Genomic DNA, 21,048 nt, shown 5'->3' with positions numbered 1-21,048 from the left:
TGTGAAGACAAGAAACAGCGTCTCAGCATCCTAGGGTTACAGTCAAGCTTTGACAATACAGTATTGTTATTGGTGTGATGCTTTAAACACATTGCACTTGGCAAGCTTCCAGCACATAAATATCTCAAAGCTGATCAACATCTTTCCAGGTACCCAAAACACTAATTTTCACCATGTAAAGTCTTTTTCTCACAGAATTCATCAAAAATAAATTCTTTAACACTAGGCCAAAACAAGCATGTAATCCTTGCACACAGACAAATGAAGCTTGCCCTTGTAGGTTTGAACAGATACAAACCCCCTTCCTACTCCCTGCAGCTTCAGTGGTCTCTTCACAAGCAGTCTCACGAGATGGTCAGAGAAGACCAGACCCCCCAGCACGCTCCACCCAGCCACACCAGCCTAAGCAGCAGGTTCAGGTGGGTTTATGCCCATTTTGTGTCAAAAGAGCAGCACAAACGGAGGCACAACGTACCTGTGAAACTAGATCACCGTTCTGGGGGGAGCATTTAAAAAGCACGAATCCAGTTCTTCCAAGAGATGGGAACTGCCACATCGCCTCAAATGCGACCGTTTCCCTTAGCCAAAATGTCCCTATGAAATACCGACTGCAGCCGCCTGACACCGTACCTGTGGTATTCCAGAGTAAGAGAAAAAGGGTCTGAAAAAGAGGTATTTGTTTGTTCTTGATGTTCATTTCTCCAAGTAATACAGAATTCATAAACTCCACATCCGCAAACGTATGTCTGCCTACATCGTAAAGGAATAAGCTTCATGGGAACCGATTTAAAAAAAACTTGTTTACTGTTGGAGGTTGTTAATTACAGCATTAAAATACTAGCCCGAACCCTACATTAAACTTGCATTCTGTTTTACATAGCAGCATACGTAACAATCATCACAGCAAGCAGCTCTGTTGGCTCATGCTGGAAGAAGTAATTATATATCACAGCAACACATTTTTGCCCATCAACCTGCCCGTCCAGTCCAAGCAGCAGCTGTGAGCAGCAGGTCAGGGCAGGGGGAACCTACAGAGGGTTTCTACATAATCATTTACCACCAAAGAAAAAAAAGCTATAAACCACCAGACCCTGCCTTGCATGCTTGGCAGAAAGCTGCTAACACAAACATTACAGCAGCCCTTGCAGCAGAGATGCTACCAGAAAAAATGAGCTCCATCCAACGGCACTATTAGTGGTTAAAGTATTAGCTAGCAGTCGTATTGCAAGCCTTTCTTATTAATCTTCACAATTTTTGTACTTGTACCAGTGATACCCACACCATCCTCTTTCACTTGGACACTCCTACGTCCTCTTCAAAATACTTAATTTTCAGGTGGAGCCCACAAGACATCAACGACTTGGGCTTACACAAGTCGCAAGCTGAATTTCTGGCCAGAGATACTGGGACAGAGCCCTTTCAAAAGGCACCCCAAAAATTGCTAGACCCCACTCATAGCAAGCAGACCTTTGGCATGTCTAACACAGGAAACCACAAGCTTCTACCTTGGAGATGGGCTGGAGAACAGGCTGATCCATTTCAGACTGTATTACAGTCTTTGCTTCCAGTGAACCTCAATATTTCTATCTTGACACTCAAAGCAGCATCAGCTTTGGTACAGCTGTCACAGATAAAGCAGGAGCATTGTTATATTATGAATGTGCAACAATATTCCTTTTCCTGTGCTGTTTTTCCCCAGTATGAAATGAAGTGTAAAACCACATGTAAGCCAGTAATTGTCCTGTCACTGTTTAACTGCTGGGATTATCAAAAAAATAAATAAAATAATCACTGTTCTAGTATTACATGATAGTGATGCAAGAGTTAACTGTCCAGCACAATCTGCCATGCCATGCTGCTTAATCATGTTGTCTTTGTTCCAGCAAAAATGATACTAAAAGACAGTGAATTTCACCAAAAGTGTTACAACTAATGCATTTCAAAAACATTTAAAATCCAAAATAGAACAAGACAGACAATAATGGCCAAGAGCCTGACCAGCTTAATGGAAGTTGGACTCTCATTTTGTTCTCAACACTGAAACAGCAGATCGTTCTCGGAAGACAATTAACAGCCAACATGCAATTTCAATTTTTAGCAGAAAAGTAAACAGAAAATAACTCCTCCTGTTTCACGTCCAAAGTCTGAAAGCATGTTGCTTTGGAAAGCAAACCTAGAAATAGAGGACAGGATAGTAAATTTCGGAACAAGTTTCTCCTGTACGCTCATTTTTAAGCAGCTGTACAGACGACTTCCCACTAAACTTTTAATCATAGAACGTGGCGAGAGACTGAATTTGCTTATAAAATAACTCATCTGCAAGTCTCTTCTGCTCTTGTTTCCCAGTTTTCTTCTAGATACTGACCAAACTGTACAGAAGGAATTAGTCACCCTGCCTACCACCGTGCTGGAAAGGACCTCTGATACATCACCCTAAGTGCCAAATAAAAACATCCACAGCGCAGAATAAGCTCTGCAATGACTTGGTAATGACAACTGGTAGGTTCACAGCAGTCCCAAAAATTCTGGTCCAGAGGCTTGTGAAATTACCTCCACTACACATGGGGAAACGAGCAGTACCAGAGGCACCCCAGCTGTCCATCAGCAGGGCTGCATCGGTGTATTTTCAGCCATTTGAAAGGCAGAAGAACATACTGATTCAAATTATCACCTGGATTCTGTAAATCGATAGTGGCCAGCTAGGGAAGCTTCCTGCTCACCAGAAAGGTATGGATTTATGTCATGCAGAGTGCATAAGTACTTACACACAACTAATACAGCCAGCAATCTGATAAATAAAAAGAAAATACATGTGCATGCTAAAAGGTGCAAAGCCAGTGCAGTCAGCTCAGCCTCAAAATATCTGTGCACCCTCTGATCAGCTTGGCAGCTAAACACATTCCTCATGAGGAAAGCAGGCCAGGGAGGCAAAAAGGTGACGTTCAATAGCTCATATCAAAGCAAAGGATGAACTGAATTTCATGGGCTATTTCTGTTTCCTTGCTAAATAGCAAAGGCCTACTGCAAATAACAGAGGGAGAGTTTCGCAGAAGAGAAAAGGTCAACCAAGATCTCTCTCCACGGAAAACGCTCTGCTACAGACAGGGAGCAGCACCGGCTCCCAGTTCTAAAGAAATACAAAGAAATACCACTTATTGTCTCCACATGTTTATACAATAGACACTCCAATTGCAGCCTTTCCTTTTAAGACTGTTTTCAAAAATAAAAGAGTACAAAAAGATGTGGTGAGGGTTTCCTTCCCAGCAAGGCGAATTTGAGGTGCAGAATAAACACGGGATTATTGACTCACTCACAAAAATGTTACCGGAGAGATTTCAGAGAGACATACTTCTGGCTTAGCTCCACTCCCACTGACGTCGGTTAAGACTTTTACCATTGACTTCAGTCAGTGCTAGCCTACGTACCACTTTAAACTCAGCTATTATTTTTAAAATATGTAATGTTCCTCAGTAACAGACGGAAAAATATTTCAGGAACTTTTTAAATCTGTTCCTCCAAGATACATTTTTATGTTTTTTTTAAACACGCTGAGACGTGGTTCCTGGATGCAAGCACATGTGACCTGTTCTAAATAAAGGATATTTTCCACTTCTTGCACAACTGGAACAGATATAAGCAGTAGTTTGAACAAACTGCATTGCAGAACCCAACCAGAATATAAAACACTTGAACAAGATCCATAAATAGTAGTAATATGAAAAGACTACCTCCAATAAGGCACAAACTCAACGCTGAGAAGCCTAATGTAATCAAGTTCAAATTTAATCATGCTGCAAAGTTCATTTACGAAATTAAATTTGATCATCTGCAGACTAAGGCACTTTAGAAAAGTCCTCTTTGGCTCCAGAGTAAGTACACAGTTTAAAAACATGTGCCTCTTTGGTAAAATTAATGTTTCCTCAACAAACATTATGTTTAGCATAGCACCAGAAGGAAAAAAAGGTGGGGGGAATGTTTTACAGAGGATCCTAACTGGATAGAGATGAGGTACTGGTTGATGCAAGTAAAATATTGAAGGTTTACATTTAAAAAAGCATTTGGACACCAGGAATGATGAGAATTTTATAAAAACATCACTGCTTTAATAATGACAAACTCCATCTCAATGCTATTGCTCATAGAGCAAGAATAATCTTCTTAAAAGACTACCATGCAACTTAAAAGTATTTGCTAATAATTTTTTCCACTGAAAATACTTCAGTAACTGGATCATTCCAGTGCTTTTTGACCAGTCTGAAAATAAGTAAGCTGGGAAAGGGCAACAAAAAATAGCACCAATAGCAGTAATTTACCTGCATGTACATAGTTTCATTAAGAACAAGGCTGTAAATTACAGCTGACCATAATTTGCTGGCACTTGCTAGGTCGCGCGTGCCACCCAAACGGACACACGTTACAGAGAACCAAAAAACAGAGAAAAGTAATTGAATATAGATTTATTTTGGTTTTGCTGCATTTGGCACATGTGGGTTAGTTTAGATCGCCCTGCACAAAGGCAGACTGTAAAGCCGTTACTTCCAGATACCAGTTTGACATCGAAAACATCGCTTTAATAAGTCAAATGATTTACAGAATCCACATTAGTGGCATGATAGATGTAACTCAAGCCTACAGCGCCTGATGACTGCGTGCAGACATGTCAGGATCTGTATTAGCTTTTGGTAATCACTGATTATTTTCTTCAGCTGGTTGCCTGAAGATAAAACTCCATCACTTTCATTGTGCACTGCTTGTACCAGAAAAAAAAAAATCTTATTTACTTGTCCATTACACACACACATTTAAGTTTATGTACTTACAAATTAAAACTATTATCCTTTGGGAATATGGCAGGAGGGCAATAAAGTATGAATGTGAGGAAAAAACATAAATCTCGTTGTCTTACTGGCTAGTCACACAGTCCGGTTTCCTCCCAGAGTGAAAAGTGACTCTGGAGAAACCAACGCAACTGAAACATCTTCTCAGTTTTCAAAGACATTCAACCACAGCAAATTCCAGAGAACCCTTAAATGCATTTAGCACTTAGCACAAGAAGCTAACTTCTTTTGAGTCTGAGGGGTTTAGGAAATATGGTTGGAAGTGGTGTTATCTCAGCCCCATGTATTCTCTCCCTCCCTTGTGATTAAAGCTTTTTGCTGGGCTTACATTTTTCTTTGGCCTCTAACATTCAATTGTGGCTTGGCCTAACTGAGTACAGTATTTACTGCAAACAGCTTTTATTATCAGACCCCTTGTGGCTTTGGATTGCAGACTTGAATTATGAAATACGGATGGAGTAACTGCAAAGGCACACTGAAGAGGAGAAATCTTTCACTGGATGTCATGCATTGGAAAACAAGCAAATCTGGGAAGAAGTGAATAGGAGAGTTTTACTGAGCAAAGGACAGCAATATCGGCAGGGCTGGGCAACAAAACAAGTTTTTTCTTGGTTCAGAGCACTGGCATTCTTACCTGTTTCTGGATGGCTTTTGCTATGTACTCACAATTTCAGCTGCTAAGAGTAAGCCCAGGATGCTTCTCACTTCTTATGGTTAGAACAGATCAGAGAAAGCCCTGAATCTTGCTAGGAAATCAGCAGTTCTCACCAGGGAAGAGAGCAGATGGCTATTTAGACTCATCTCCTAACATCAGCTATCACCTCTGGTTTGCCTGCTCCCCAGGCACCTTTCCAGAGCAAGGCTGCAGAGAAGACGGTAAGAAAGCAATTCTCATGGCCGCAGTCCCATCGCTACACCATGCTGACCTGGTGCTGTTCCCCTGACTGCTGTGCAATTACTCCTGATTTACATCCATGAGAGAAAGCAGCAGGGTGATGTCGGATACCCTTGATAATTATCGGTCAGACTGGTTTCAGGCCTGAGCAAAGCTGAAGGACTACAGAAGTCCTCTTAGATTACGATCTGCACATCAGGAAGCAAACAGGTTTGTGAGCTGCTTTTGCATCCTGTTATCATCAAGTTTTATCAGCCTGGCTCCAGGGACAGGTTTATACGGACCTGGCAGGGGCCCCTGTCTCCTTTGCTTCTTCATCTCCCACAAGACCGGGAAGACAACTGAGACCCTACCTCAAGGTAAGAACTGTACGTGAGATGAGCAGGCTCCATGCTAAGGTGAGTGTATCAGTTCGCTATCTGCCAGAAAACCCACGGGTTGTTATTCCACCCTCAGGGCTACCTCTTCTTCTATGCATGGGTACGTGTGGAGGGACATGGAAGCAGACTGGGGCAAGCTGGTCATCTCTCCTATCCAACAAGCCCTCCTGGAAACATCAGAACAGACGTTGGCCTGAGGCACCACCAGGATATCTGGATGACCCTTTAAACCCCAACGGTGGGCAGTGCTGGCTCTGCAGAACCACCAGGTGAGAACGGACTGGGGCAATTCACTCCAGGGAAGTTAGAAGTCTCAACACTTAGAAGATAGCCAAATACTCCAGTGCTTCATTACAGAGTTTCTTTATTATCTCTTCCTTCTGAGAGAAATGAAGAACACAGTGATGCATCAAGTCACAGGAATTAAAAGCAGCTGGAACACCTATGCAAGGTCAAATGCAGACCTGCTATCTAAGCTCCCTGCCCACACCATCCGAAGGCATAGACAAACTGCTGACTACAAAGCGGACAACCACAAAGGGACAACTCCTGCACACCAGTTAGAACGTGCGGCTGGTGCAAACAGAACTGTTTGACAACGGCATGAGGCATCAGTGCTCAGCCACCTACCCTGCAACTGCTGCGCTCCACTGGCAACACAGACACTGAAGCCGAAGCCCTGTGGGTTTCCCATCACAGCTGAAACCCACCACTGCTGATGAACCCATCTTCTCTGTGATGTCCTCTCTCCACACATTAGTCTGGCTGCCAGCTAATTACCCAGATAAGGGCAACTTCCCTGCATGACCTTGGAGGGCAGAGGAGTTCTGGCACCTTTGGCTAGGTTGGCTGGCCTGTCAGTCTGTGAAAGGGTCACCACCACTGCACACACCATTTCTCAGCAACACCAAAGGTTCAGTGTGAGGTAGGGCTGCCACAAGGACAGGCCACAGGAGGTGGCCCGAGGTTTGCCAGTCCTTGCAACAGTGAGAGAATTTTTAACATCTTTTACTACAAGATTTTCAACATTTCTTAAACATTCAGAGCATGAGCAAAAATGTATTTGTTTACTTTGAAGTCTGTCTGACAGGCAGTACAACCTAAGATCATTCCAATACTTTTCTTTTTAAATATTTACCTTCCCATTCATTTTTCAACTGCATGCACAGAGGTACGAAGAGCACTGTTCAAAACTAAAACCCATAAACTTAAAGACAGCCTAAAAACAGGCGTGATTACAAACAGGACACACTCGCAGCAATGACCTTCTACTCAGCCGAGTACTGCTTAGGAGAGCGGTGCAATGAAATGGAAGGTTCATTACCACCGGAGTACTTTGAATGAGAAACCACAGGAGGGAGAAACATGCCGCTGCCGACAAGGTAGGTGCTCAACGTGCGGGAGAGCATTTGCTTTTCTTTTCCAGTGCTAGGATGGAAAGCAGGTACCCAACACCCCGCAAGGGAGAGAAACAAACACCGCCTTATTTCCCTTTAAAGACCCTATCTCCGCGACGCAGCCGCTCCAGATAAGAACACACATATCTCGGGGAAAAAAATACTCTGACGTACCTAGGCAAAAGTTTCGGGTCCCCAAGCAACTGCAAGTAACAAACCTGCTCTCAAAGTCACAAACAAAACCCCCAAACAACCTCAGACGCCACAAGACCTTGCCACAACTGCGCACCTTGGCGCTGACCCCCCCCGAGGGCCGCCGCACTTGCGGGGCGAGGGGAGACACGCGGGGACGGGCACGAGCAGCGGCGGCGCTCACCGGGGGGCAGGTCCCGCCGCTGCCTTTCCCCCCCAGGAGCCCGCGGGCGGCGGGGGCTGCCCCGGGGCGCCGGCGAGGCCCCGCACGGCCAACAATGCCCTTTACATAACGCGGCCCGGCCCGCCCTCCCGCCCGACAACGCCGCTATTATGGCAGGAAGCGCTAAATGGCCGCCCCGCTGCGCAGATGCCTGCCCTCAGCGCGGGGCTGGCTGCGGGGGGGGGTACGGTGGCGTTTACACAGGGCCTGGCGCAGCGCGGGGGGCACCGCGTCCTCCGCGGGGCGGTGCGGGTCGCCGGCGGTCCCACCTGCTCTTGAGGGGCTGGCTCTTCAGCTCGTAGTAGGTCTTGGGCTCCTCGTGGAACTCCTCGCCCACCTCGAAGTCCGGCACGATCCCCGACTCCGCCTGCATCGTCGCCGCCGCCGCTGTGAGAGGGAGAGGACGGGAGGTTACCGCCGCGCCGAGCCCAGCCGCGCCGCCCGCTCCCGCACACACACAGCGCCGCCGCCCGCCCCGCCTGGGACTTGTAGTCCGCCCCGGGGCCGGCCCGGCCGCCTCCGCACGCTGCGCACTACAACTCCCGCCGGGCCGCGCCGGGCTGGGCCGGGCCGGGCTCGCCGCTGTCAGCCGGGGGCGCCGCGCCCAGCCGAGCCGTGCCCGCCACCTGCCGCCCCCTCCCCTTCCCCCGGCCCCCGCCCCGCCCCGCAGGGCTGACGTCACACCGCTCTGACGACAGGCGGCCGCCAGAGGTGCCGCGCGTGACGTCACGCCTGCCCTCAGCTACACAGGGGCGGAGGCGGGGGGGGCTCCGGGGGGCTCGGCCGGCCCCTGCCCGCGGCCGGTCCCGCCGCGCAGGCAGCGGCAGCGAGGGGAGCTGGGAACGCCACGGGCTTTTCATCACACCCTCGAAGGTGTCTGGCAAAGGGCCTTGGCAAAGGTGGCGGTGGGTGTCCAGCAGCACAACCACAGGCCTGTGCAGCTCCAGCCCGGGGCGCCGGCCTGGTCAGGAGCTCGGTCAGAGATAGAGGCGGGGGTTGGGTTAAGCAGGGGAGGATGGGATGGGTTTGAATGCAAACAACAGAGACCTACAAGCCACAGAGAGTGGGACATTTATGGTAGTTTGTTTTGCCGGGTACAAACGTGATGGGCGTTCACGCCTCAGGACTCTTTGCACTTTTCAGAAAAAGTTCTCAGCACAAGAATTTATAATTCTAAATGCTTCCTTCGAACTTCGCATGCCTTTATAAATAGGCAAAAGCTCGTAAATGTTGCGAAGAAAGGTGCAATAAAATTAAACATTTGAGAGCCAGCTGGGCTTCAGTTATTTGCAGCACAAATTTTTTAATGCCGCTTTGTCTTCCAGATGGGCTCCTGCAGGATTAAGAAACTGAGAGCAGATCATCATGAAACACAGAGTTAAGTCTCTTCCGTACTCTATCATACCCACAACAGGCACCAGGTCCCAGGGAGAACAGAAGAAGGGCTGGGTGGGAGGGTGGGGGAGGAGATCTCGGGACAGGGGGTTTCAGGTGGTGTCAGGGATCAGAGACATCCCGTGCCTGCTCATCCCCTGTGAGTGATGGTGCGGGTCCCTCCTGGGGGTGGAGGGTCCCGTTCTGGACTTGTTAAATGATCCTGTTTGGCCTTGTTTGTTTTCTTCAGTTTAGGGTTTCAGTGCCACAGGGACCTGGATTTTGGGAGTGGGGCTCTGTACCCATGCTCACGAGGGGCTGTGTATCAGCACTGACCATCAGGATGTTCCTCTTTACAATCCAGAGGGTGAGAAACCTTCCTCAGCTGTCCTGTCTCCTTACCTGCTGTGGTGTCAGGGTGACAGGAACCGTCCAGTTCAGAAATGCCGTGGAAAGTTTCATTCATGGCATTTCCCCAGAGCTTTGACCTCACTAAATGAAGTCACAGCACAACTCAAAGGCCCAGAACATTTGAGGATGCTGTTGGTAACTGATGCCTAATAATTCGTGTGCCATCATATCACTCGCAGCTAAAATCACAGCACTCCTGTTGTATCAGTGCAGCCCCACTAACTCTAGGAGACCAGATAAGCCAGAAAAGAGGCTTTTCCACACGTCCTTTTCCTTGGTCACAGCTGCCAAAGCTGCTCGGCGCTGCACCGGGGACCGCTCACACCTCGACAGCCGGGCCCCCTGCTCATTTCAGGCAACGTGAGATTTGATTAAATAAAACCAAGCAAGAATTTTAGCTTGGTTTAGAAATTTAGGTCCCAGCTGCCAAACTCCAAGCAATGACTTAACGGCAAGAGTAATTGCTTTAATGAATCAGATACAACAAATTGGATAAGGCCCTGAAGAATGTTCTTTTGAGCCCACATTGGCAGATGGCTGGGATGGCTCGACAGAGGAGTAGGCTTGCTAACAGTGCTTTGCGCAAAAAAAGCAACCAACAAACAAACAATTAAAAACAACTTAGAAGAAACCCACTGCTAAGCTGCATTTACAGCCGGAGCCTCTGCGGGTTAGGGGGTGTTTCTGATGAACCGTGTTTTCATGAGTGAAGAAATGCTATGTGATTTGATGCAAGGGAGTAAGCAGCAGGACTCACCACTTTGTAATGACTTTGCTTCTGTTTTTCCAGGTGTAAAAATGAGAGATTTTCTTCTGCAGTTTGTAATGTATAGCTTTTGAGCTTTCAGCTCTGTTTTAATTATAGCGCTAGTTCTAAAGAGCTAAGATCTAATATGCAAATATATGTCCTCGGCAATGCTGCTTCGCTTGAGATACCACAGCTTCAGCAGGGCTAGTGCGTGCAGCTCACAGGGAGAGAGGAAGCTGGGTTTCTTTTCATCAGACCATGAAGCTTCTGTCTTTCATCCCTTCCCTGTGCAATGCGAAGTTTGTATTGGGTGTTCGGATGGGGGCAATTTCTCATTGCACCTGGGCTAATTGGGACCTTCCCACTGTTTTGCCGAGTCATACAAAGCTTTCTTCTATTCATAATAGATATAATTTGTGTTTATAATATTTTTTTAGAGTTTATCTTTCAGGGTGAAGGAACAATACTTCCACTGTGCCTAAGCAGGATACTAATACATAAGCATGCCCCAAAACAAACATGATGCTTAAAGGTGAATCCCATGATGCCAATATTGCAGTTTGATTGCCATAAAGAAAATTAAATTAAACCCAAAATACATATTAGGTGAAATTAAAGATGAAGTGACTATTGTGTTGACACAGGGTTTTGATTTCTGTGTAGTTTATTCTATATAGCTTGATTTCTGTTGAGTGTTCTCCAGTCACGGATGTCAAACTGCTTTAGGCGGGAGAGCAAGAACGATTATCCCATTTAGCAAAGTGAAAAACAGAACACAGAAAGGTCATTTGTCAAACATCAAATCAGTGGCAGAACGTGACCTTTAATCTAGTATTTGCATTATGACCATAACCCTACCAAGACTCTTACCAGGTAGGATTTCTGTAGCATTGTCACTCCACTAAGGGCAATGACTTATGAGCAAGTCCCAGACACCCTCCAGGAGCTGAAGTCAGGTTTCATTGGGGCTACAGCCACATAATCAGATTTAGGGGTCACCAGAAGTTCACAGCTTGGTCTTCTATTGCCTGAAACTGTCTTTGCCTTCGAGAATCATTTAATACAAATTATAGCCAGAATAAAACAAACAACTGCATCTACATTGACAACTACATGTTTGTTCTCTTGAAGGTAATATTCCGTTTGCCCACATTTGGGCAACATTTTATTGTTCTCCCTTTTTTCAAATGGAATGAAATTTTCATGCCTTCTTAACTCCTTCCTAGAGTCACAGATTAACATCTAGCGGTATAGGCAATGCCTATAAGACACTTCTCTCTTGTTCTTCACCCAAACTAACATAACCCCCTCCAAAAGCCATGAGCTACTTTGGGCTCCCCAGCTCCGCTTAGCTCCCCACCACCGTGCAGACATCCTCTCTCTGGTCAGCTTTGGTCGGTTATTTTCAACTGATGGGTCTGATATTGCTAAAGCTGTTAAAATATGCCTTCAGCTTATTAGAAGGATTCTTCTTTTCAGACTGGATTCTCATCAAGTCTGAGAAAGAAGCACGGAGGTTCAGGAAACTGAAGGACTTTGGCGGTGGAGCTCCCGAGGAGAAGGGTTTATCAGGAGACACAGCTCTTCCTCATTCTGAACCAACATTTCCTGTGATTTCAGCATTGATTTTCAAGATACTGTGGGGTGCACAATTTAACATGCAGCAAGCACGTTGGGCAGAGCTGCTATTTCCTCCCTCCTCCCTGTGATTACTCTTTGCAATTCCTTCATTTGTGGTATCTTCACTTATAATTCTCATAATTTCTATTTTTCTTCTTCTGGTCTACAAGTACCATTTAAAATGGTTCTCCCATCAGTAATGTTACTCAAACCACAGCCTGGGGATCTCTAGTTGACAGCAGGAAGCAGCAACATAGATTGATATCTCTATAAGCAGGCAAAAAATTGACACCTGACTCAGCGGAGCTCCCAGTTTGGAAGAATTTCCCCACACCATTTGTGCATTCATTTGAAGGGGAAAGGAAGCAGTCAATGCTGCTATTCAAAAAATAAACAGACATGTGACTTAATTTGGAAGAAAGTTCCCAGACCTTTGCATTCATACTCTGTATTGTACACTTGGAAATTCAGGAAGAGAACGCAATTTACCCCTGCAGGCTAAAAGACAAGAAGTCATTATTGTTCTTTATCTCCCTACAAGGCAGAAGACTTGTTTAAAAGCTTTCAGTAGTGAATTTGGAAAGAAACATGGCACTTCGGTGAGAGCTTCTGGTACCCATGGAGAGATTATGTAGGGTCTCACAGGAACATCCCTGCCCCGTTTCTTTGCCCTGCCAGCTGCATATACTGCCAGTTAAAATCTCCCATCCCTGATACCTCATCAAAATTGTTTCACTCTCCCAGGTCAGATGTAACAGAGAGCCCCTCTCTGCCCACACTCTTTGTCATTCTGCCTTATTCCTTGTCCCAGTTCCTTTTTACCTAGCCACACCGTTTCTTTGAGACCCCCAATCCATCACCCATTCTCCTTCCCTCCCCAGCTGCCATCCCATCTCTTTACCCACACAAGATATATTCTGCCTATTTATTTCAGACCTCAGCTCCCTCTGCCTCCCAGTGATACCCTCACACATTTATTCAGGATTTAATCAGAGTTTCTGCCTCCCCTGAGTGTCATTTGAGCTTCGTCTCCCACAAGATGCAGTTTTCATCCTTTCTGCTATCAAATCAAGGGGTTTCCTTCTCCCCACTCCCTGCACTTGGGAAAATAAACCAAACAAGCATCTCTCAGCATAAGCTCCCTACACGCAGCAGCTCAGAAGTGTAACAGTGGGGAAATCCTGCTCCCATTGAGCATGGAAAATGTCTGAGAGGGATGAAACCCATGGAAATTTAACCGCTGCTCTGCTGTGCATAGACCAGTTACGGTTTTTCAAAGAATCACCATTTAGCCTGATTGTCACAAGAGCAGCACATGGCATATCTCTGACATACATGAAAACCAGCAGCCACATACAGCGAGATAATTCCTCCAAGCTTTGTCAGCTCGCATGCAGAGCTTTGCTAGACAGCCAGCGGCAACCAGATGTGTTGAGAGGGAATCCAAAAATTATTTTCTGAGGGAGAATGACAGGCCAGCTACCCCATGTCTTGGCAGGACAGCCTTGCTCTCTGCAGCCTGCCCCACACAAGATGCTGTTGCCAGGTCTAATAATTCACTGCAAGGTTTGCATCTGCTTCTCTTAGAAACAGTTTCGAGTTCTTAGATTGAAAATGGGCCCCCTCATTACATAAATGCCCTAGGAGAAATAAGCAGAATTCATACTTTAAAATATAGTTTTTAAGACTGTGTCACCAGTTTGGAACAAAGTCTGAAACCCTGTCAGTCCCAGAGTGGTTTTATCAGCAGAATTGAAGGTGATTAATTCTGCAGCTGGGGCTCCTGAATGAGTTGTGTTACTCCAATGAATCATCCACTAATTCCTAGTCCTCCCTTTCTTCATCTCTGCCATATTTGGATAGGTAACGGAAGAATTCAAGGGGGAACTGGACAATCTCTGTTGTTCAATATCCTTGTTTTGATTTTCACATGTTCCTCTTTGCAGACGCTAACTCATGACGCTGGTTAGCAACAGCAGCAGTGGCGCAAACAGAAGCTGCAAGAGCAATGTCATTCTGACTTGGCTTTAGGGGAAAAAGAAAAGCCTAGGCTGGGGATTAAGTCATTCCTTCTGGTTCTTCAGCAAAAGAGTAGCCTTCATGATTTCCACGTTAGAGACCAAGCTTGGTGATCGAGGGAGGTGTTCCTAGGTCCAAGTGGAGGGTGTTGAGGTGTCACAACTGCCTCTGCAGGGACAAACGGTCAGTCTTCCTAGTCTGGGGAGATATTGAGGGAAGGGATTTTCAGGATGGAGAAGAGACACCTGAGGACTCTCACCTTCTGTCCACAGCCCGGAGAGGAGGATCTTACAGGCTCTAAACCGGGCTCCCGGCCAGTAACACCCAATCGCCTTTGGATATGGCGGTGCGTTTGCAAGCTGAGAGGTAGGCAGTTGGCCTTCTCTTTAAGTGAAAGCTGAGGTTCTCCTGAGCTAACACGACTCTAAGAACTACCGTCTCAAGAAAGACAAATCCAAGGCCAAGAACAAGGTCAGAAGAGCTGGCAGCAGGGTACGTGTGACCAGCTGCTCCCGAGGACCAGGGGGTTATTATCCCTGCGGGAAATAATTTGGGCCTTGCATCTCAAAGACCACTGCAGGAAGGCACGCAAACTCCTCCTGCTGAGTTCCACCAGGCTTTTGCGGGCTCTGGGGTAGAGGGAAAGGCAGCGGCAGAAGCAGCCAGCACTGGACCCCAGCGGGTATCGCCAGCTGGCACTCGGACACAGCCACAGACAGGCTGGGAAAAACCGCTTGTAACTCAGTAAAAGTCCATGGAATAAAGTCTGTGAGGGCACCCTCATTTGGCCAGCATGGCATGGCAAATCCAGTTAATTAAACTGGTGCAAAGGCCAAAGCAGACGTAGATAAACCAGGTTAAACTCTCACTTATGCTGATTTAATATAATTCAGTACAGTATCTGTGCTAGCTGAACTGATATAGAGTTAACTGGTTTAAATACATTTGCCCTAAGTATTGGCACTGTTTTAACTAGACTGCTTTAAAATCAAAAGCGAACTGTACACCTCTGCCAATTTTTCCCTGTTGTACTCAAACCAGGACAACCTGTAGACACATGTAAGAAACGGCTTTTAACGAGGAGCAAAGTGCATCGAGAAAAGAGGACTTGGCCCAGCAGCGCTGGTCTCCAGCGCCTTAATCTCAGCTTTCCTGAGAAACTGTGTCATCTTCACGTCAACAACACTTAGGTCTAAATTTGTTTCTTGAAAATCCTATTATAAAAGGTGAGACCAAAATCACAGCCCATTTTCCAAAATACACATAATCTCATCGGTTTAGGGGGAAGGTGTTTGTTTTCTTTCCCACTGTCCAATAATAGTTGTGAATGGAAAAAGAACAGATTTTTTTCAGTGAAAACTTTCTCAAGCTTTCTATTTTGATACAGTCCCATGAATGCTTCCTGTGCTTTGTCCATCTTTTGAGAAAGATTTCATTACAAGTACTATTTGAAGAGAACAAGGCTTTTTTTTTTTCACATTAGAAATATGAACATTCGTAGTTAGTAGTCACAAGCTCAAACACCAAGACCCTCAGATTTCTGCTTTATATCAGGCCTTTACACATGCATCATGAAACACAAACTCTCCCAAAATGTCTTAAAATACTCACCCACCTGAAATCAGAATAAAATATTAAATATTATTCCATTAAATATTAAAATATTCCCCACCTGAAATCAGAATCCTTTTGTTTTTTCTAATCTGCAGCATTTCTACTGCAATTATTTCTGTATCACCACGTAAAGAGTTTGTCTTCAAACAAAAACTAAGCAGAAAGTCAGAAGTCCAAAGCAAAAATAAATAAGTCTTTAGTACATAAAGCCTGCTGAGGCTTGTGGGGTTTTTAAAGCAGAGGAATTAAAGGATAAGGGCCAATTTGCTGAATTTTTGTGTTACCTTCCACACTTTTGGATGTGCAAAAAGGATGCCCTCAGCTAGCAAGTGTGGCAAGTATTTTAAATCTGTATTATACAGAGATAATTGATAGCATCAAGAGCCAAAGCTATGTATAGTTGAGATCAAAACTGCCCATACAAAAAAAGATTCCCCAGACTCTTCTTGAGGGATCATTAAATGCTTTACTCATAATGTGTGCCTACTTCAGAAACACCACAGGGATTTAATACTTTTTTTTTCCCCTCTTTTCTCTCAGCACGCTGCCATTTGATCTGAACAGGCAATGTAAGTCTGTGTCATTGTCTCCGTCTACATGGAAAGGATAATTTGCCAAAGGATTTTTTTTTTCTTTAAAGGCAAGAGGCTTTGTTAAAAAAAAAGGGAAGTTAAAGGCCTGATAACTCAGCCTGACATGCTAAACATGGATCTGTCGGGCCCATTGCCTGCTTGTGAAGGCAGGCGCCCGATTCATCAGCCATGAAGAAAGGATGCCCCTTCCCTTAGTGCAAATCCAGGGATGTTTTAATGTTTACCACACGTATGTGTGTACAAGAAGGAGAAAACGAGGCAATTCGCCCAGTAATATGCCTCTGTATTTTTACTCCTCTACTTGCATCGCTCCATCAGCTCTTACTCTACACTTTTTTGTTCTGTGTTCATCCAGCACTTGTTCCTATCAGTTTTGGCCTGTGAAGAGGCAGGGCACAATGCTTACATCAGCTCTCACTTGGATCTTCTCTGGTCACCCAACTAACATCAGGGCACCCGAGTGTGGGAGCAGTGTTTTAACTGCATGATCTCCCTAGGTGCTCCTTCAGCAAAGGTCCCTTTGTCTGTGAGACCACAAAGCCAATGACCGGCATTAGCTTTGCAACCCTGGGAGAACATCAGTGTACACCAAACGTGTAGCCGTGGCCCATAGGTCAGCCATGCACACGGCAAGGACCCCAACAACATCGCTTGAACCGCTGCTGCTTGTTTTTGGAGGTTCGTTTTGCAGTCCTTTGGGAAGCACCAACGCTACTGTCTGTGTTAGGAGACTTTATAAAGGAGAGCACAGCCTGGACCAAATTGTACACAGCTAAGTGACTCAAATACATGAACAGACACATGGCTTAACCTTCCACACCCTGCTAGATGATGTAGTGCATGAGAACAGGGTACTCGAACTGCTTCAGATGGCCTCAATTATTTGGCACAGCAGCTTTCATGGATATAGCTAAAATGAGTTGTCTTCTCTCCAAGGAGCTAGTCAATAAGAAAGCCAGACCTGGAGCTCCTGTTGTCTGCTTTCCCAGAAGTTAATGCCATTACTGCGGCAAAATGGAATAAAAAGTACACTCTGCTGTTGTGGGAGAATGGAGAAAATACCCTCTAGTGATTTCTCCTTTTCCACCCCCTCCTCCTGCACGACCCTGGGTGTGACCCTGGGTTTGACTTCTACCAAACCGCTAAGCAAGAAGCACACAGTCACTGTCCCTGCTCTGATGTGTGCATCAGAGATGTCAGGACTGCTGGATGCTGCCTTGAAAAGCCAAGGAAGAGGACCTACTGGTGGCCCCAAGTTGTCTCAGATAGAAAATAAAAATACATTATTTATAATTTCTACATATTATTAGCAGAAGCAGCAAAAGGTGCAGTCACTGGCACTTCCCTGTATCCTGAGTGTTCATAAAGCTTTCCTTGATGTTAGCAAGTCTATTAATAAAGCCTTGCGAGCAATCAGAACTGCTCCACCAGCCTGGGAGGGGGAGTGTTGGTGACATCATGTTCCAGCTGAAAGTCATGTAAAATCCTCTATACCTTCTTCTGAAAGACATCGCCATCATCAGCAAATGTAAATATGCAATCACAGCACCTCGTAATTAACGGGAAGTCACAGGCCCAGTTAGCACTGCAGATCCTCTTCCACTGGCGGTGAGTGAACAGGATTCGTGTCTGGCTTGGGCATTACCACTAAAATTCAGCAGCACATCCAAATGCAAAGAAAAATACTCAACCATATGCCGAGGTTCACAGGTCTGCTGTACCCTCTTGGTTTCAGTTGGGTGGCTGAGCATGGACTGAAACTGCCATGGCCATCGGCTCCCTCTGCAAGAGGGGAGGGCTTTGCCATGGGGTCAGCAGTAGGGTTATGCCTCTGCTGACTGCAGACGTATTTGAAACCCCACACCAGCACTCTGGGGAGACGCTGTCTGAGCTCACTGCAGACTGTTAATACTGGAAAGATCATGTAGGCCTCATTAAGAAATAGTTTTGTTCTTAAGTCTCTGTCTTGTTTTTTAAAGCACTCAGGAGACAAGAGAACCACCGCATTTCCTCTTTGCACTCATTTTTCTGATCGGGGGCCTGAAGTGCTCACTGCCAGATGTTGCCCTGTTTTCATACAATCCATGTGACACAGGCACCGATGCCAGCAGCTACGACTGCCTATGATGTGAATGACACAGAGGGCAGGGAAAACTTCCACGGGCAGCTAACCAGGGCATACGTGCAAGATCATATATTTTAGATACGATATTTTGGTGGGATTTCTAAACATCTCAAGCCACATGTCCTGCTTAAAGCACCAAACATCAAGCTGCCCCTGCTCAGCGTCACACCACCCCCGTGCTTATTCTTTGTCATCATTCTTGCACAGGCATCACGCTATTGATGATATTTAGATGTATTATTTTAAATGAAGAAATAAGCGTGGGAAAAACAAACAGCTATTTCTTTATCTAAATTCTGGCCTTGATTTCTGTAAGATTTTCTAGAAGAATGCATTATTATGGTGAAGAGAGAAGCACGTTAGAACTGTGCCAGTGCATATATTTACGGTCTCTCCTACACTCAGCATTAAGAAATAATTCACCGCAAATAATGACATTCTGTTCCCATTCCAGCGTTGCCCACTTCCTCAGATCCCTGTGCAGCTGCAGCACAAGAAATCAGAAACAAGAGACATCCAGAGCTGAGGAGGGCAGGGAGCGCGCACCACAAGGTATGGGAGGACACATGTAGGTTCTACATCTATCGGGGGTTGCCATGCTCTCTGACCACCCACAGCTTGCAGCCCAGGCTGTCCCCTCACAGAGCTCCTGACCTATTTGATTTTCCCTTCCTTTGCTAGTTAAGTAAAGACCAATGGAAAACCTGCCTGGAAAACACTTGGTCCAGCAGTGCTACCAGCTGCTGTCAGGTTTTAGACCCATCAAAGGCTTCGAGGAGAGCCCTCCAGTGTCAAACCAGAATAGACCAGCTGCAGAAATAAGAGGAGTCTTGAAAGACTCTCATCAGGGAGACAAAAGGACGTCCTGGTGTGCTGTAAATGGATCAAAGATGCTAAGCAAGGAGCTGGTCCTAGGACCTCACTGAGTAACTTTGGACCTCTTCTCCTCTGCTGGAAAGGGAACATAAAAAACGAGAAAGCAGCAGAGGGGAATTCCAGAGAACTGAGACAGGGAGCAGAGAAAAAACAGTGTTTATTGCATGTCTGGCATGCACCTGACTGACATTTCACTCTTAAAAATGCTCCCAGTAGATAAATTCAGATAAAGGGGTAGAAGTCTTATGATTAAAACATGTGTTGAATAAGAAACCACATAAATGAAAATATCAAGGATACACTGACTGATGAGGCAATGAGCTCTATTCTGTAAACATTCTTTCAAAGGAAAATCATGTGCCTTCTATAAAAAAGTTGCTTTCTTTTGGCAAAACTCTGTTCAAATCCAGTAAGCCACATCCAGTTACTCACAGTAGGATCTGAAGCTTGCATTAGGCTGCTTTATATCCTGAGGACCTATGTCTTTTAGCAACATCATCATGTTCTGTCCATTAAGTGTCACCTTGTCTGTGCACACCAGCAGCAACGGGGCTCCCAGGCGGGAGTCGTGGGACTGCTGAACCATGTGCAACCAGCGAAGCTCTGAACCTGGGCTCCTGTTCCTGCTGGCTCTGAGCTCCAGTCGGAAACTCAGGCAGAAAAGTCCTTCCAAATGGTTGCTCACTCACCAAAATGAGGTCACTAAGGGGAAAGAAACGTCCCTGCAGACTGTAAAGGTGAGAAACTTCCTACATGAGTTATGTGGGACTGGCAGCCTCTGCAAATGCCGCTCAAAGCACCCTCCCACCTCCAGGCGCCTTTGGAGAAGGCATAGGCAATCAGATTTTTCCATTCTCTTAACAAGGTTTTTCCTTTTGCCTTTCCAGCTCCTCTGGAACACCTCAGAGTGGGATTTATTGAAATACCTGTGAACTGGGTGCCAAAATCTGTACTGTGGGTGTGTGCATGCAGTTGAGAGCTGCCGTACTTGGCTGCTCAACGTCTCTGCCCTGGAGCCCACTGGGGTACATGGACCTTTCTGCTGAATGGGCCCAGAATGTCAAGCAGCTCTCTTGCAATGGCTTTGACTACACAGTCAACCCAGGAAGCCACAAATATACCCACTAGAATCATCCCCAAAGTGGCAAAACTTATTATACCCAGATACTTGATAATTTTTCCAGTCTTCATGCACCGCAAGTAAATCTCTTTTGCTCAGTACTACTTGGGCTTTCATTTCTCCCACCTAATATACATTATCTTTTTATATTATATAAACAGCCTTGCTCTGATTTGCCTCTGCATTTAATTTTTGCTGCTACTTTAAAGGTATCTGTGCAACTGTCACTATCAACAGGGCCTTACCTTCAGCCATGGCAAAGTTAGCTGCCCTGTGCTGTCGGGGAGGTTTCCACCAGTGGTGCCAGCAGTCTCTCTCACCAACTACACAAGGAACCTTCAGGACCCATTTTAACTCAACACCTAACTTGCAGAGCAGCTAAGACTGGGATCACCTTTACCCTAAGTCATCAAAGCACCGTTGTCAAGTTTACATCAGATGCGTGACATCAAACCAGCACGAAGCTAACTCCATGTTACCAAGGCACTGCTTGCCATGCTCAGAGCTGCAGGTGTGGGTACTTTCTAGCATGAATTTGGATACCATGCGATAAAAACTATTTTTTGTACATGTAGTTACTTTCTCAGCTCAGCCAACACACCCAGACAACAACAGGAAGAAAA

The 21,048-nt window shown here is 45.8% G+C and overlaps 1 protein-coding gene across 4 annotated transcripts in view; it reads right to left on the bottom strand.

Annotated features, from left to right (window-relative positions):
- The window catches only part of MITF (melanocyte inducing transcription factor), a 109,865-nt gene extending 101,373 nt beyond the window's left edge, over positions 1-8,492 (bottom strand). For 3 of the 4 annotated variants that reach the window (XM_068408697.1, XM_068408698.1, XM_068408700.1), the window contains exon 1: positions 8,195-8,492. In XM_068408697.1, coding sequence (XP_068264798.1) covers positions 8,195-8,298 — 104 coding nt within the window. In that variant the 5' untranslated portion in view covers positions 8,299-8,492. The remainder of the gene's footprint in view (positions 1-8,194) is intronic. The other variant, XM_068408701.1, reaches the window with a different exon arrangement.
- Positions 8,493-21,048: the final 12,556 nt, after the last annotated feature.

The sequence above is a fragment of the Nyctibius grandis genome, chromosome 10 (assembly GCF_013368605.1).
Source record: "Nyctibius grandis isolate bNycGra1 chromosome 10, bNycGra1.pri, whole genome shotgun sequence".
NCBI classification, from domain to species: domain Eukaryota; kingdom Metazoa; phylum Chordata; class Aves; order Nyctibiiformes; family Nyctibiidae; genus Nyctibius; species Nyctibius grandis.
The sequence above is the reverse complement of the archived record's forward strand: the minus strand, read 5'-3'. Positions and strand labels throughout refer to the sequence as shown.